This window comes from Sclerotinia sclerotiorum, genomic scaffold (assembly GCF_000146945.2).
Source record: "Sclerotinia sclerotiorum 1980 UF-70 scaffold_29 genomic scaffold, whole genome shotgun sequence".
In the NCBI taxonomy this organism is placed as follows: Eukaryota; Fungi; Ascomycota; class Leotiomycetes; order Helotiales; family Sclerotiniaceae; genus Sclerotinia; species Sclerotinia sclerotiorum.
The window spans coordinates 188,143-204,584 of NW_001820807.1; the positions used below are offsets into that span (position 1 = coordinate 188,143).

At 39.6% G+C, this 16,442-nt stretch overlaps 3 protein-coding genes across 3 annotated transcripts; 2 read left to right on the forward strand and 1 right to left on the reverse strand.

Moving 5' to 3' along the window:
• Positions 1 to 1,932: 1,932 nt before the first annotated feature.
• SS1G_14091 (predicted protein) lies at positions 1,933 to 4,381 on the forward strand (the record flags this gene model as incomplete). Its single annotated transcript, XM_001584944.1, has 5 exons — positions 1,933 to 2,057; positions 2,543 to 2,634; positions 3,018 to 3,183; positions 3,877 to 4,035; positions 4,174 to 4,381. 5 exons carry the CDS (start codon positions 1,933 to 1,935, stop codon positions 4,379 to 4,381), a joined length of 750 nt encoding a protein of 249 aa, XP_001584994.1.
• Positions 4,382 to 7,110: 2,729 nt separating this feature from the next.
• SS1G_14092 (hypothetical protein) lies at positions 7,111 to 9,029 on the reverse strand (the record flags this gene model as incomplete). Its single annotated transcript, XM_001584945.1, has 2 exons — positions 7,111 to 8,738; positions 8,792 to 9,029. 2 exons carry the CDS (start codon positions 9,027 to 9,029, stop codon positions 7,111 to 7,113), a joined length of 1,866 nt encoding a protein of 621 aa, XP_001584995.1.
• Positions 9,030 to 9,774: 745 nt separating this feature from the next.
• Positions 9,775 to 15,023, forward strand: SS1G_14093 (hypothetical protein; the record flags this gene model as incomplete). The annotated part of the gene is made up of 8 exons (XM_001584946.1): positions 9,775 to 9,820; positions 10,186 to 10,617; positions 10,664 to 10,984; positions 11,058 to 11,190; positions 11,636 to 11,669; positions 12,248 to 12,621; positions 12,838 to 14,167; positions 14,397 to 15,023. The coding sequence occupies 8 exons, from the start codon at positions 9,775 to 9,777 to the stop codon at positions 15,021 to 15,023; spliced, it is 3,297 nt and encodes a 1,098-aa protein (XP_001584996.1).
• Between the last annotated feature and the right edge of the window lie 1,419 nt (positions 15,024 to 16,442).

The window sequence follows — 16,442 nt, forward strand, 5'->3', positions numbered from 1 at the left end:
GCTAGGTATTTGATGTCTAGTTTTACCCGACCATTGTCACCGAATCTTGATTCATGTTTGGAGATAAGATGAATGAAGTAATGAGTTTAAGTATTTTATTTTTACTAGATAAAATAAGGATACCTTTCTGTAAGCCTTAATATAGAAGAAAATTCGAAAGGTATTCAGTCCTCCGTAGCCTTTTGACTATGGTGTTCTTTTTCTACTGCTAGATTTTGGTGGCAGATTATAATTATAGCTTCTGTCTACGCTAGCTTGACATAATTCTCTTAGTACATTTGTTTACTGAGTGAAAGTCAATTTGGAAAATCCCAAATGCGGATGTGTATACTATTCACAGTTTTCGAAAAATGAATTTCATTTTTCTAATTCAGTATTCATAACTCCGACACTAGAACTAAATATTGATATATGCTGGGGGGTACAGATCTCATTGATAGTCTTGAGAGCTGTATATATTAATCACAGAAGGGAAAGCTATAAACAAATGATAAAATAAACCAAAAATTTGTTCGGTAAATTATAAGAGAATTATTCCTTTTCGGTGGTAGATCTTCCGCAATTAGCGTGTATGTCTCGTCTTTGGTCTGTTTTATGCTATCGATAAACTAAATTTGCTATCATTTTACAATGAAAATTTTCCATCTCATTCGGCGTGATGTAAATTTGGGTAACAATATCTCGCATAAGAGACTTTGATATGACCACAACTGCAAAACATGAAACCTCATAATTCCTAAGATCAGCAATTATTAGCTTGCTGGAAATCTATTGGACAAGCTCCATGAGACGAAGCAACTAACTTCCACAAAGCTGACAATTTCAGACGTTTACATTATGCTACTTATATGATTGACCTAATTTCTAGAGTGGTTGCAACACTCCCGAGGTAGTGAATCTTGTAATCTAGCAGAAATTCTGGCAGAAAAACTTTCCCGGAATGCTTGTGAATGGTAGTACATTGAATACGAGTTACAAAATTAGAAGTTCCAGGGTGTTTAGCTTGTCTAAATGCAATTTTAAACACTCATGTATATATAATCATCTCTGGTGCCTATCTTTTCAATCATATCCTTCAACTGAAAGCTACACCCACAGTTTTAATTACTGTCGTCCACATGATTCCCCCCTTACTATAGCAGAATCAAGAGAATTATCAAGAAGACTAAGATAGCAGGAGTAAAATATTTCAGATGATGTATTGAGTAATAACCTTGAGATCATAGTCTCTGTCTTGGAAAATTGGAGAAGATATGGCAGAATTCGAGCTCAAATTGACAGCAAATGCCAATTTGTATTGCAACATGCCACCGATCTGTGACCATTCCCTCATTATGATGCAATAAGAAAGAAATAAATGAGAACACAACTTCAAGATAAAAACACCAGTAAAATATAGATTTGGGATAACGAAAGCCAAGGAGACGAGAATCTAATAATATGTGTAGCGAGAATAACACCGTTATATTGTCTCACTGCTTCTAGAAATCTTGATTAAGCTCCCAAGATATCATTAACATTATGTCTTCTTGCTCACCATGGTATAGTGACGATGACAGGCTTTGATGCTTTGGCACAAGAGGCTGACTACAGGTATGATCCTTAATTAGAAAATTTAGGTCCCGCAGCACAATGTTTAAGATTCACTTACCTAAAGTAATTGGATAATTGGTGAGTGAAGGTCTGTATTGTATTTCCTGGAGTACCGACTGATGATGCTATTCAAGACCAAATCATTTCATCGTTAGAAACAGACAAGCGAATAGGCAGCTCCACAATACCTCTTCAAATAGCTCAAGACAAATCAGTCAACTAGATAGCTAGTCGCCATAAATTTTACTGTATAAGTGCAGTTTGTCTCGAATAGTCTAAAATCTATGAACCACTAGGTACAGATAACTCGTAAAACCAGTTTCATGGCTTTCGGTCATCATGGAACGTTCCCTCCCCCACAAATGGCCAGAAATTTGGAAAACTGTAATGAGCTTTTCCGAGAGATTTTCAGAACTCGTAATGTTCAGTACAGGTTCATTTAGCGGTATTTCTGCCTGGAACAAGTATATCAGATGCAGAAACAATCAAACATTAGTGATAAAGGAAATTTGGGGATTGGAGAAATCCTAGGATATAAGATAGATACATTGCTTGAAGCCAAGAAAAACTTGCAAAAAATCATAAGAGTAATTTGTTTATAATGATTGATGGCTTTGATAGCGGTTAGATTAGGAGGGATGGCTGGATACTCGCAGCCTGCGTATCTTCTTGAGCTATTTTCCCTGCGTCGATTTATTGCTTGTTCCTCCTTCACTTCAAAGAGGGAGGATGAGTTTTCTGTCAAGTAGCGAAATTTGCATCATTAGTAAAGCAATGGGCTCACTCACTGAATCCAAGTAAAAAATGAGGCCTTTATACACCCGTTACTAACCTATGTCACGGTATTACCCTTTCTATCTTATGCTAATCAACTTATTCGAGCGGAAGCCACCTCAATTAAACTACCAAAGCTTCAAGATACCCTTATTTAAAACTCCCCATCCATAAGCATCTACAGAAATAACGGAAAAGCACACCTAAAGAAATGGGAAATGTTTGTCACTGCAGGTTGTACTGAATCATGGTATTTACCTCGTTTTCGTATGTACATTCACTTTCCACAAACTACCTATTTCATGATCGAAGGAAATTGGTCTCGTTTGAACACTCAAATAATAGCGCAAAGCATAAATTGATGGTGGGAGTTTTGGATAATGACAAAATTGCATACGTCTATGGACAATGTCTGCACCCTCTAGTGATGCAACTTGCATAGCCACGAATGAAGAAAGCATTTGCAAATGAAGGATTGTTTATCGATGCCATAAATGTAATTCCTTGAAGTCTTTCTGCCTGGCCAAGTGAGCAAAATCTGCTTGACCATTGTTTTTATAGTAGAACTTGGCGCTTCTACCCATGAGCTGCAAATCCGGTTGTAGCTTGAAAGACACAAGTGAATACTGAGAATACCACCCGCCACATAGTATTGGCAGTGGAAACTCCTTTAAATTTTTCCTTTACTTTTCAAGATTGCGGTAGATTCAAGGACGACTCCTCTGCAGATCAATATCGAAGACGAACCGCCGTGCTATTAGTGCTCAATAAGGTCACTATTCCAGTTACCAGCCAAAATCGGCGACTCATTAAGAGGTAAGATCGATAGTAAATTGGAACTATCAAATTTGATACAGCTCTATAGGGAATCGATTCAGAATATTTCCTTGAACATTTTGTCTTTTGCAAGCAAGTGGATGTAAACGAGAAAACACTCAAATACTTGATTAAAAATGGTTGGGTAATGAAAAAAAAATAAGCTACAATCTATCTGCCCAACTATGAAATGGCAAAATCCGATGTATATACCTTCCATCAGGATTGACCTACATAATGTCACGCAGACACTTAAAACAAAAAATCAGTCTTGGAATCATAAGACGCTTCTAAGGTCCTGGTGTATTGCTCTCATGAGCTAGCTTTTGTGGCCACGTTCTAATATTTTCTCAATTCAAATGAATAGTTCTTAGAAAAGATATGGCGAAACGATTTCATGACGACGACAATGACGACGAATATTCCGGCAATATTAAATAGTTGCAGTGGATAACAATCACAATGTAAACAGCAGCAAAATAAAAGGTTTTGCTTGAACTCATCTCATACCCTGTGACAAGTATTCGCTGACTTAGACTGGCTTGCCACTACCAACCCAAGGAATGCGCGCTCCATGCAACTTATAAAACTACAATAGTAAGCTACAGTCGATTGGCACATTTTTCGAATAAGCTCCTGATTCTCTGAAATTTGGCAACTTCGTCCGGAAGTTACAAACGAAGTAATTTATAGAGCTGGTCGAGTAAAATTCGAAAATGGAATTGACTTGAGTGGGGCACGGCTTGTTTGTCTCGGTTGTGATGATTCCGTTGCTTTGAAATTATACGGCTCGCACTACAACGGAATTCTTAATCCCGATCCGATTAAAAGAGCGTCAAACATATATATTGAGTAATTTCCCCTCGCAGGAGGAGAACTCAAACACAACTCAGTTGAGGAGGTATCTTTTGGTATTGTCCATAAAACGTGACCAAAAGCTGTATCACTTTAATACGAGTTGGATTTTGATTAACAACTAATGAATATTAGCGATTGCTTGCTATCAATTATCTCAATCATCGTGATTATTCAAGATGATGTTGTCTCCGACGAATCGAAATATGAATCGATCAATCGCCCTATACAGATAGCTGTTAACAACCATAGTGACAATACTGCTGCCCTCAGGACTGAATCGGCTATACTACGTAGCCTTCATACCAATCGTTGCTTCTTGGGAAAAGCCCATGCCTCTTAAGATTAGATATTTTTGCAACATACTGTTGATAAAAGTCGGGGTAGGAAACTTTATAAATACTTACAGAAAGTCATGAGAGAAAAGCGTAGAACCGGATGACTAATCACAATTCCTCCTCGCTAACTCCTTTTCTGCAGAATGAAATCATTGCCCAATCATAACAAGGTGAATGGATCTCAGCTATCTGTGGGAACAGGCAATGAGTTCGTTCATGGGTCTATGTTGGCCATATTAAAACCTTCCTAAGTATTTAAACGCTCAAATATCAGTTTCGTTTCAATCGTAAAAAGCCACAAAGTATGGGTAAAACGAGCCAAGAGTGTGAAGTAAAATGTGACGTAACTAGAGATTGGATCGAATTTATACGCGAATAATAAATCCAAAGCTCACCAGAAGACTGTAAAAGCTGTAGTTTAGTCTCAAGCCCGATCGCATATGATGGAATGTCAGCAACGGCTTCTATGCGTGACAACAGTCAAAATTCAACAACACTTAAGAAAAGGCTTTCTTCTTAATTTCACAAAGCGTTTCGTGTGGAAGCTAGAGATTTAGATTACAGTTAGTCGAGGGCGATCGGGATTTCTTTACAGGCTTGGAAACACTGTTCCAGCTCTGATCCAGAGAGTTGAAGAAAAATTAAGAATACAAATCTGCTCCGTTTTATAAGAAATCAGAACTATCTGGGCTGCTGAGTAAAGCAGTTGTTTTATTCACTTCTTGAGATTCTCGGTGATTCGTTCCCAGAACTCCACAATTTTGCCTTTTCCATCAACCGTTGTGGAGGATATTGTATAGACTCTGGTGCCTAAGAGAATGGAGTATTGACTAATCGGGGCTACCAGGGAGCGATAGTTCTCAGCTGCTTAACCTTTATTCACTTCCGTACTAAAGATGGCTCCTCTAGATTTTTGTGTATATAAACTTATTTGAACTTTCTAATTGTACTTAACAAATTTCTTAAAACACCCACGACCCACGCACAGGAGCAGGTCTCCTGATAAGTTCAGATAGTGTTACCTGGTCTCAATAGATGTTAAGGTATAGAAGATAAAACTTTTGTAGTATTATTTTAAACTTAACATTCAGTATTATTTCCTTCGAAAATTCATTGTCATTTTGTAATCACAATTTATAACAACCAAAGTGACAAAATGAGAAGAATAAGGAAGAATAAGTATTCTCCTCTGATATTCAACCTCCTTATTTTGACAACAAAATAATCATCAGGATCAAGAGCAGGCGCAGGACTAACAGGAAACAAGGTCCTGGGTGTCTTCCATAGATGTTTGAAAGATACCATGAACTGATCACCATTTGCATTTGGAATGAATTATAGGTTATCATTCCCTTCCTTTTTCTAGATCCCTAAATGTCTTTATTTATTGTTCTTCGCTCTTCTCTTCCTAATGACAGTGTTAAGTTATTATACCACAAATGAGAAAACCAAGTGCTAATAAATACAAGCGATCACCCCTCGGTTGTACTTTTCCGTCCTAGGTCATTCCGACGAAAGAGATTGCATTTGCTGGAACCATTGCCCTTGGTCCATTGTTTCCAAACTCGAACGACTATGTTATTTCGCACCATCATAAAAATTTTTAAATATGTTTTTTTTCGGACGTACCCCGAAGGCCGCAGGAACCTTCACGAAGTCACTCACTAGTAGAGTTACTTCCATGTGTGGTGCAATTTCAAGCATACTAAGTTGAGCCACTAGTCCCGTTGACTCCAAAGCGATGGTATTTACATACTACTACCTCTCTCACACACAGTAATACATCACTCCCATTCCAGTGCATCTCTATTTCGGACTAGAAAAATAGCGATGTCTTAAAGTAAGATTACATAAGATCAAACATTATCCGAATAGAACTCAAAGAGTTCGTAAGAATCACCCATTTGCGTCATATCAACGCAGAAAGATTCCTCAGCTAAATATTCCATCGTTATTTCCCGAGGTCATACAAAGTTGAGCTAGATCAGATGGCAGATAATGACGGTACAATTAATCTAATTTAGACACCATTGACTAGTATTCAAAAAGAGACATCACCCGAACTTTTGAAGATTACCAGCCACTGGGCTTCCCATTTGGGAGAATTTGGATTAATACCATTGAAGTTAATCTATGGAAATCCTAAGACGGAAAAATGAGCTAAGATTTCTTTCGACCATTTGATTGTGACCGGTGGTGTATAAATAGCCCCATAGCATCACTCGAGCATGGATCTAATATCAAATCTTCAACGTTCCATGTGTTCAATCGCAAAGAAATGATAGTGTATAAATTACCATCTTAAATCCTTAAATCCATCGTTGCATATCGCAGAGTATGGGAATCGAAATCGAAATGTGATATCATTATTTGTGTGAACGAAGTGAATGACTTCAATTCAATTACTACTGTAATAAAGAACTAAGCGAACGCGAAAGAGACTAGCTCTTTTAGTAAGTCTATATAAGACTTACTACTTTCAATATGTAGCTAGCTCTTTAGACAGAATACAATTAGACATACAGGACCTACGTAATCCGTGGGTGCTACGTCTTCCGTATCCTTCTCGTACCAACATTATTAGCTACATTTTGCTATGCCGTTTACGCCCGTTCCATACTCGGGGTATCGTGTTCTTATCTATCGTACATTTTTACATACCCGCCTATGTAAACGCCTTTTAGTAAATATCCACGCAATAAAGAGCAGCAAATGCAATAAAATCTGTCCTATCTCAGACATTGTATCCACTTGAATTTCCCACACCATCGAGATCCATAAATTGATCAATATCTGGTATAGCAACACTCGGAGGAGGAATAGTGGTTTCGGGGAACAGATTATCAGCCGGAGGGCCGTCCAAACCTCTTCCCACCTTGAAGTCATCGGGAACTGATTTACCCAGAGTCATTCTTCTATTTTTCTGTCTTTTTCCTGTTCCTCCAATAGTATCTCCTCTTCCATTCATCCACAAACTAGCATCACTAGTTTCACCTCGTCCTATACCAAGTTGGTATGCTTCTAAGCCTCTTAGAACCGGCAATAGAAGTCGTGTCTCGTACCAACGACCTTTGATATCAGCCAAGCCTCGACGTGCTGCTGGCTCAAGTAATTGCCATTCATACCAAGTACGTTTTTTGGCATTATCTGCTACCTCATTGCGGAATCGTAAATCTGCTACCATTCGAGCAGGTAAGTCGGGTGTAGGCCACTGAGAACGACTGCTGTAAGGCATTGGCATCTCGACGAATTTGTAGATATCACCCACGAAGGTTACTACAGTCAGAAGTGGATTTGGTTGAACGGTACGTTCAATGAGCTTTTGAATGACAAGGACCACAATTGCATCCCCTTCCACGCGCAGACGAACTGGCTCGCCGACCCAAATCTTTTCGGCTCCGAGGAACATTCCATTGTAATGGACTTCTCCGGGAGAAACCAGAGCCTTTTCTATTCTGTCGAAGAGAGAATAACTTCCGTCGATAACTTTCGCGGCCAAGATGCTACCATCGACTTGATAATCTCCTCCACCATATTCGCCTCGAATTATACGATCCCAAGGAACCTCATCATAAGGAAGATTATTTATTGCACTGATCGTAGTCTGCGGTACACTCCAAGCGAGCCAAGGCCTAATGGATTCTTGTTCATTGATTTGAGCGGCGGGATGTGTAATTGGGTGAGAGAGTGGTTGAACCAAATACTGAGCTGTAAAATTTTCAATTCTTCGTTTCGATATGACTGCAAGGCCCCAAGCATGCCCTCTGTTAAACCAGACCAACTCTCCAGTGCGATAGATGAATCCACTATTAGGATCGCTATCGAGCCTTTGTTCTGGCGACCGAATCAATGAAATGGGCTGCGAAGATGGTTTTGAAGATCCAGAAGCTGAAGATGCGGACCCTGAAGCAGACCCTGAAGCAGACACAGACTTCTGAGGTATGCTGACAATTGGCATGTTATCCTTCTTCGCTTCCTTCTTCACTTGGGGTATGCTGACAACTGGTATGGCTGCTTTACTTATTTCCTTCTTCAACACTACCCCGCTGTCCTGTTTGGGTGTATCCTCTTGTGGATCATCCTCCCCGAATGGCGAACAGACTTTGCAGGAACAATTCCTTGGGTCGCCATCTTTATCTGTACTCAACCAAAGAACATGCGGAAAGAAATCCGCAGGGCTTCGATATCTCTTCTTTCGGCCTTGAGGGTGTCCGTATAAGTAGGTATCTTGTCGTTCATATGCTCCAGCTGCGTGTTTGCCCTTTTCCCTCTTCTGCTCTGCCTCTAATTTGTTTTTATTATATTTGAGGTGTTCCCATAAAACATATCCTTCTGGCAGATCTTTGAGTACGTAATTTCTATCTGCAGTGAAGTTAGTTGTTGGTGAAGGAGTTTGAGATTAAGGTATGAATTACCAGAATGCTCCTTTCCACCCAAATAATGCATCAACATGCCACCAATCTTTCTCCTCCAATCTACAGCTTTCGGTTCGTCATATTCGAGCTTCTTATAACAATCAACGTTTCCTTCCGCATCCTCTTTATCGCTCAATTGAGCTGGTGTCGGTTGATTCAATTCTTTTACTCCTGTCTTTGTAATGACTTCTAACTGTCCATCAGACCTGCAGATAGTGATAGGATAAAAGGGTGCCATGACGGCTACTGTATTAGAGGAAACAATTAATTATGGAAGGGTTCCAAAGGTATCACAATATTACAATAGTTATGGGGATGAGCTAGGGTTCACTTTGAACCATCCTCATTCGGATAAGTACATTCAAATTCAACAAGAGACTTCATTATCCGGCGGCCGCCCCGGAATAACTTTGGCCCGACAAACGAATAGAAGAGCAGTCCCCTGAGATTTTGTTTGCTTTTGAGGTTCCACCACAGCTGCATATCAATGAGAAAGAAGTTCGAGTATATCCTCAAAGTCTTGATGAATCTTGATACATGATGGTAAGTTCTAGAATTGATGCTGAATAGTGTACATGTCAACCAATCACTTGAGTGTTGTATATCAATAATTTAGCAAAGTAAACAAACCCAATATCAATGTTATTTTGATGGTAGCAACATAGGAAACTATCAGGTGAATATGGTCAGTCAACAAGGCGAGTGCAGGCCTTGTTTACCAACCAAATCAAATTGCTTTTATCAGGTTGCTACCGAGATACACTCACTAATCTTTGCCCTCAAATCTCCCATTTCTTGCTCACTGCTCTCGATCTTGTGAACATCCCTCTCTTTTACCACCCTCAATAGCATTCTGTGACACATCGAATACCATTTGTTTAAGTTAACGCAGCTTTTAGCAGCGATCGCGCTGCCATTCAGTACTTCGACTTTGCGCCAGAGCTTTTACAGCCATTCAGAAAGCGCGGTCTTTGATTTTGATCATGGAACACCCGCAAACGCCGTCGCAACATGGTATTACTCCTCGCAGTAAGTCTTGCACCCTTGCAATGCAATGCGGCAGATCCCTTGGCGTGCTGAAACATGCATGTTCCAAGTCGAGCTTCCATTCTTGATTGTTACCACTTTCCTCAAGTTGCTTCACCCCCCCGCATCCGCCTGCTGCCTCTCCTCCCGCACATCCTCTGTTTTCTTTCCAATTTACCCTTTCCAGACTTTTTCAAAGCCTATTTGTGTCCCTCTTAAAACGTTCTCCACCATCTTCCTTCTTATTATTTACATACCGTCAAGTTAAGAGCCTTGACTTTGCTGACTGTTCTTGTCGCGTGTTGCTACTTTATCTTTCTATTCACAACTCAAAAGGCGCACTACTGACTTATCATTTTCTCTTTCAGATGCTCAACATCAACTTGCACTAGAGGATATAGAACAGCCTAGTGCTGTAACCTATTCAGCGACACAATCCCTACATGCCACTCTATCTCATAACCATCAACAGCCTGTTGAGCCTGTTGAGCGAGCAGGCTTTTCACAAGTAACACCAGGAAATTTGGATCAACTGGATAGAGATGATGATGCTATTTCATATAATATCCCTCCTGCCAAACGACAAATGCGGGACAGGAAGCCGAATACCCCTAGCAATACCACAGGAAATGGCCGAACGCCAGGAATACGTGCTCAGGACTCTCTCAAAAAATCTAAACCTGCCAAGGTCATTGATACAAAGGCTAAAATTAGAGAAGAAATTACCAACGCAACCTTAGCTCAGAGAAAAGCTTTCTTGATAGAGAAGCAGGATTACTTCGCACCATTGCTACAACAAGGTAACTATTTACAGAAGCTAATCGCACAATTTCAATCTATCCGAAGAAGAGAGGGCCAAACTACCAGCTTTTGTGCCTTATCAGCAGCTAGAAGCCCAGCCGAATGGCATCAAAGCTACTTTAAAGCCTTATCAGCTTGCGGGTTTAAGTTATATGGTCTACTTGTACAAAAATGGGGCTAACGGCATTTTGGGTGACGATATGGGGCTAGGAAAGACTCTTCAAACACTTTCCTTGATTCAATACCTCAAAGAGAACTATCCTACCTCTGTAAAAGGCAAATTACAACGCCCGTTCCTTATTGTTTGTCCTCTATCAGTCTTGGGAAGCTGGATGGACGAGACAGAGAAATGGACTGACTTGCGTCGTTAAATTTCATGGAGGATGTGAGGAACGCCGTAGATTGAAGCATATTATTGCTGGAGAAACTGATAAGCTAGGAAACCTGATCCCCCATGCCACTAGAAAGAGAAAGCACCATGCTAGCCAGGATTCGTTGCGAAGAGATCCCATTTCTCTGGACAGCGATGATGATATTGATGCCGGAGTGGACTTGGTCATTACAACATACGAGTGAGTTCTAATTTGCATTATTTCGTGGCGTTCCGCTACCACGCTGGAATACTGTATTATGCATTTTAGTATGGCATTCTTAAAGCTTCTCGACTTGGCTCTCGAAGAAGATCTTGTGTATAGTTTCAACCACCTTGAGTGTTTCGATTTGAACGGCTATTCAAAAATTATCACATACAGCGACGCCATCTTACCAGCCTACACAACCCTAATGTGGGGGGGGCGCTCAAACTTTCATTCCACCCATGCCATTATTGAAGAATTGACAATCTCGATGTTGGACATATACATAAATGGCTCTTCATTGTCGTATCATCTTCACAATTTAAGGCATCTAATTATCCAGAATTTACTCAAGAATCTTTTTGCTCTTGTCAGATCAACTATCACTTTCTAGACTTGATGTCACGGCTTGCAAACGTACAATGCTAACATAACATTTTAGTTGTTGTAAGAGCGAGCAATCTTGGCTTAAAGGGGTATTTTTTTGGCGCTACGTTTTCTTGGATGAGGGTCAGACTGTGAGTAAAAATCGTTCAATGATCGCGTAAAATTTTGCGCAGACCACTCAACCAGTTTACCCACCTAATCACAGTTCTTCTTTCTTCAATCCTTCCTTAACACTTTCTTTTGCTTCATACATAATTATACTTCTCGCTGTTTCAATTCTCTTTGAATGATCAGAGGCTCCAATTAGTGCAGTTAATTTAAAACCCTTCGAGCATTCTAATGCAATTTGTCAATCCCGAGCTTCTTTAACATTCATAGTCACTTTACTGATAATCTAATATTTAGATAAAAAACCATGAAAGCGAGGTATCTAGGTCTTTGCAAGGTCTAAAAGCAGAATACCGTCTGATCCTTAGCGATACTCCTCTTCAAAACGACCTTGTAGAGCTCTAGTCTCTCTTTCACTTCCTCTACCCAGAGGTATTCGTTCAACAGACAAGAGATTGCTTCGCAAAGGGATTCAATATATCAAAAGGAGATTATATCAAGGATGTTTTTGGTTGCCTCTAGCCATCTCCTCGAACTGATCATGCTCAGACGAACCAAGAGTTCCCCGGGGGTAGATTTAGGCCTACCTCCTATGAAGGAGGTCCTGCTTCTTGTCTCACTTAGTCCAATGCAAAAGAGATGGTATGAAAAATTGATCAAGAAGACGGATAGGGAGATTCTACACGAGCTATTTGATAACAGTCAGGAGTCATCTGCTTCGACAAATCTCGCTTTGGAATCAACCTCCGGTGGTCACAATGGCGAGAAGAATCGTACTACTTGGCAAAGCTTGATGAACCTTGTTAGTCAACTCCGAAAGGTTTGCAACCATCCATATCATTTTGAAGATGCGGAGCCCAATCTATACTTTCCTGGCCAACATCTAATCGAATCTTCTGGAAAATTCATTGTTTTGGAAAAGCTTATTACCGAGTTAGTAGTTAGGCAAGGAAAGAAGATTATCATATTTTCTGGCTCAACAAAGATGCTAGATCTTGTCCAAGAGCTTCTGGCCCTGAAAGGGGGAGATGGCTCGGTTTTCAACACCTGCCGAATTGATGGAAGCACTTGCCGAGCACGACGTAATTTGGCAATCAGAATGTTCATGGACCTTGAAATCAATCATAATGTGTTCCTTATCTCTATTAGAGCCGGTGGCTTAGGATTGAACCTCGCGGCAGCTTCTGAAGTCATTCTTCTCGACCAAGATTGGAACCCTCAAGTAACAAATCAAGCAATTTGTCGGGCCTACCGTGTTGGTCTTAAAAGCCCTCCTATAGTCTACCAACTTGTTTCTCAAGGTACTGTGGAGGAACAAATGATGCCACGAATTGCTAAGAAGCCCTATTTGTTAGCTAAGGTCACGGAATCTATGGAAGATATCTACACCCAGGCTAGACCCTCCAGTAAAGAAAAATTGAACGGAGCCTCTAGCGGCAACAACAGCAGGATGCCGGAAATGGACACTAAACAGCTCATGACTCTTATTCGCCGAGGAGCAGCAGTCATCTCCCGTCCCGAAATTGATATAAACAAGATGCTGGAATGGGATTTGGAAACTACTATTAAGGTGTGCAGGGACCAATCCGCAGATCTCCTTGTTCGGAAAGACGTCACCAATGGCTCAAATGTTGATGAAGATGAATTTGAGCGAGAATGGCTTGCAGAGCGTGAGCGCATTCAATCAACATTGTTCAACGGGGAGACTATTGAACACCATCGACCCAAATCCACCAAATATTCAGAGGGTTTTGAACCATCAGGCAGTAGAGCTGATCGAAGGATTGGCAAGGAAAGAACAGTTGCGATGGGTGGATACATGGTTTCTAAGGATAGTATCAACAATGATCAATGGGAGGCCGTCAAGACATTCTCTTCCGCCGACGCCAAAACTTCTGCTCCTAAATGCGAGAAGAAACCTGACATCAACTCACAAGGATATTGTCAAGTCTGTAAAATCGAGTATGGTTCACCACTTATTCGATGCAAAGTTTGTCCAAGAGTCTATCACAACGAATGTCTCACTGACATCTACCAACATAAGGCTCAAAAATTCCAATTTGCATGCCCCCGGCATACTTGTAAAGATTGCAAACAAAAAGCTGCATTTGTTGGTGGAATGCTTTACAGATGTCGATGGTGTGAAAAAGCACAATGTGAGAATTGTATTGATTGGAAGAGTTTCAAACCGCTTGGGGATACACTGGTTGGGCTCGATCTTCTTGATTTTGCAGAGGCACCTACTGCGTTTTATGTTCATTTTCAAGACTGCACTGCGAAGTTTGAAAAGGATGGGGAGTTTAAAGCTTTATGTGCGGGGCTCGAGGCGAAATGGGCTAAGGAGCGAGAGAAAATGAATGCTGTTGACGAGGGAATGGATGTCAAGACGAAGATGGTGTTGGCAGAAAAGAAAGAAGATGAGGGCTCTGCCAACAAGCTCATCATTATCGAAGACGATGATGATGACGTCCAGGCGGTGGTAGGGATGCCAGTTACAGCAAGTAATGGAACCACGAAGCAATTCTAGCTTCAGAAATCATCGTGGTCATCAAGGAGTCCAAAATGGCATCGCAGATAATCAGAGACAACAACTTACTCAATTCTTCAACGATAACAAATTCGCGACACCTAGTATTCCGAAGATGGTCAATCGCGTCGAAGCCAAATCCTTCCCCCGCAGAACTTTCATGGACAGATGGAATGAACAGTCCGTTTCACAGCCTTTGCCAGAAAGTGTATCGCATCATATTGGTATGAACATGGTCAATGGTAATAATAATGACAACGGCAGAGGTCGGGCTGGTCCTGGAGGGTATTCCCCTACCGAGTTCGGTTACAATAGTATGCTCAGTGTCCCAAGACAAATGGCTCAATCTGTTGGCAATTACATGGCTGGTGCGCCGGCAATGAGAGCTTCAGCTACGGATATGGAAATGGTTGATGCACAATATGGATATGGTAGAAACAATGCACAAGCTACAAACAGACCATACTTCTCATCCGGAACTCGTAGAGGAGGTCATGGTAGCTTTATCAATGTTCCGAGACATTCCGGGCATCCAGATCCATACTATGTATCTCCATACGGAATGAACACAAGAGGCTTTGGTAATATGCAGAATATCCCAAGACAAGATGGGTACTCTAGGCAATTACAACATCATGTATCACCACAAGGAACGAACCCAGAAAGTCATGGTAGCGTTGGAAATATTCCAAGGTACTCTGGACCACCACAAGCTACTATTGCTCCTACTGCGGCTACGTCTACGTCTAAGCGACGAGGTACTGAAGAGGCTGGTACTGGTCGGTCGCAATGGAACTTTCATGGATGAACGGTTGGATGATTCATCATTGGGTGGTAAGTGAGTATTTATGTATATAATTGTATAGAGTAGATTAGCAAAGAAGGAATATCAAGACAGAGAGAGCGATCTAATGGTAATTATCTATGTCTTAAATTTGATATCATAGAAAGTGGTGTAAAAACATTAGCAATACCTAACTAGCCCTAAGGAAGTATAAAATACTTTTTAAGAGTAATTTTTAGATTCAAGTTTTAAATTAAATTCTTTTAAAAGATTATATATAAAAGATTAAGAATTAATATTATGTATTATTTTAAGATTTATATTTATTATAGATTATAAATAATGTAGTTTATCATCGAGTGGATCACTTTTATGTCACGATTCATTAATTCACGTGACCTCGAGGACCTTTTGGACCTTAGGGTCCCAAGGGTCCTCAAAAGATGATATAGGGTATATAAACATTCATTTAGTCTCGTGGTTAAGGAGCTTCGTGCTCAACTTAGTTATCAATTAGTTTACCTACATTCTACTTGATCTAGTAACGACTTCACTTCCAAGTGAAGACCAGTGATAAAGCCTTAACCCACAACTACCAATCAGACGAAACCTTAGGCAGCCGCTGCCTCTAGTATAGTATCGTTACATTTTACCTCAATTCACATCTTTCAACTTCAATATGCGATTCATCCACGATTCAACGATGCAATCTGATAATCAAAAAGCTCGAATACTTTTATTTATTGAAGCTATTTATACAAATAAAAAACTAAGTTATTAAAGTGCTATTAAGTTATATAATATATCATATATTTTATTTATTCACAGAATGAATAGTTCAATTTTTTGTATTGAAACTTGAACAAATGATTATAAAATGATTGAATTAGAAGAGAAGGTGTTTACTTAGTATATAATTAATATAAATGAGAAAAAATTCATATTTAAATTAAAAAGTATAGAAAATATAGTGAATTATATCCTCGAATCGTAGAGTATGAAAAAGGTTGGAAAACTTTGGGTTTATTGTTTTGTCAAACGATGTCTAAAGTTAAAGATATATTTTAATTGTATTTATAATTTCCAAAGAACTTTTTGCAAAGATCTAAAATTTATTAAAAAATGATTTCAATTGATATTCAATATACAAACGAAATATAGTATTGTCGATTTCGATTTCTATAATTTTGATGAAATCAATTTTATAATAAATATAATATGCCCTGGAATAATTGTAATTAGTATTGAACGATATAATAGAAGCAAGGTAATATAATCAAATAATCGAGAATAGATTATAACGATTATATATGATAATAGAGAGGATTGGATTATATCTTCATTTTTAGTAATACAAGAACAATATCATCTTTCTAATTAGTATATAAAAAATGGTTTTTTTATAGATTGAATTATTAAATCCACTTTTAATAAATGAATAGA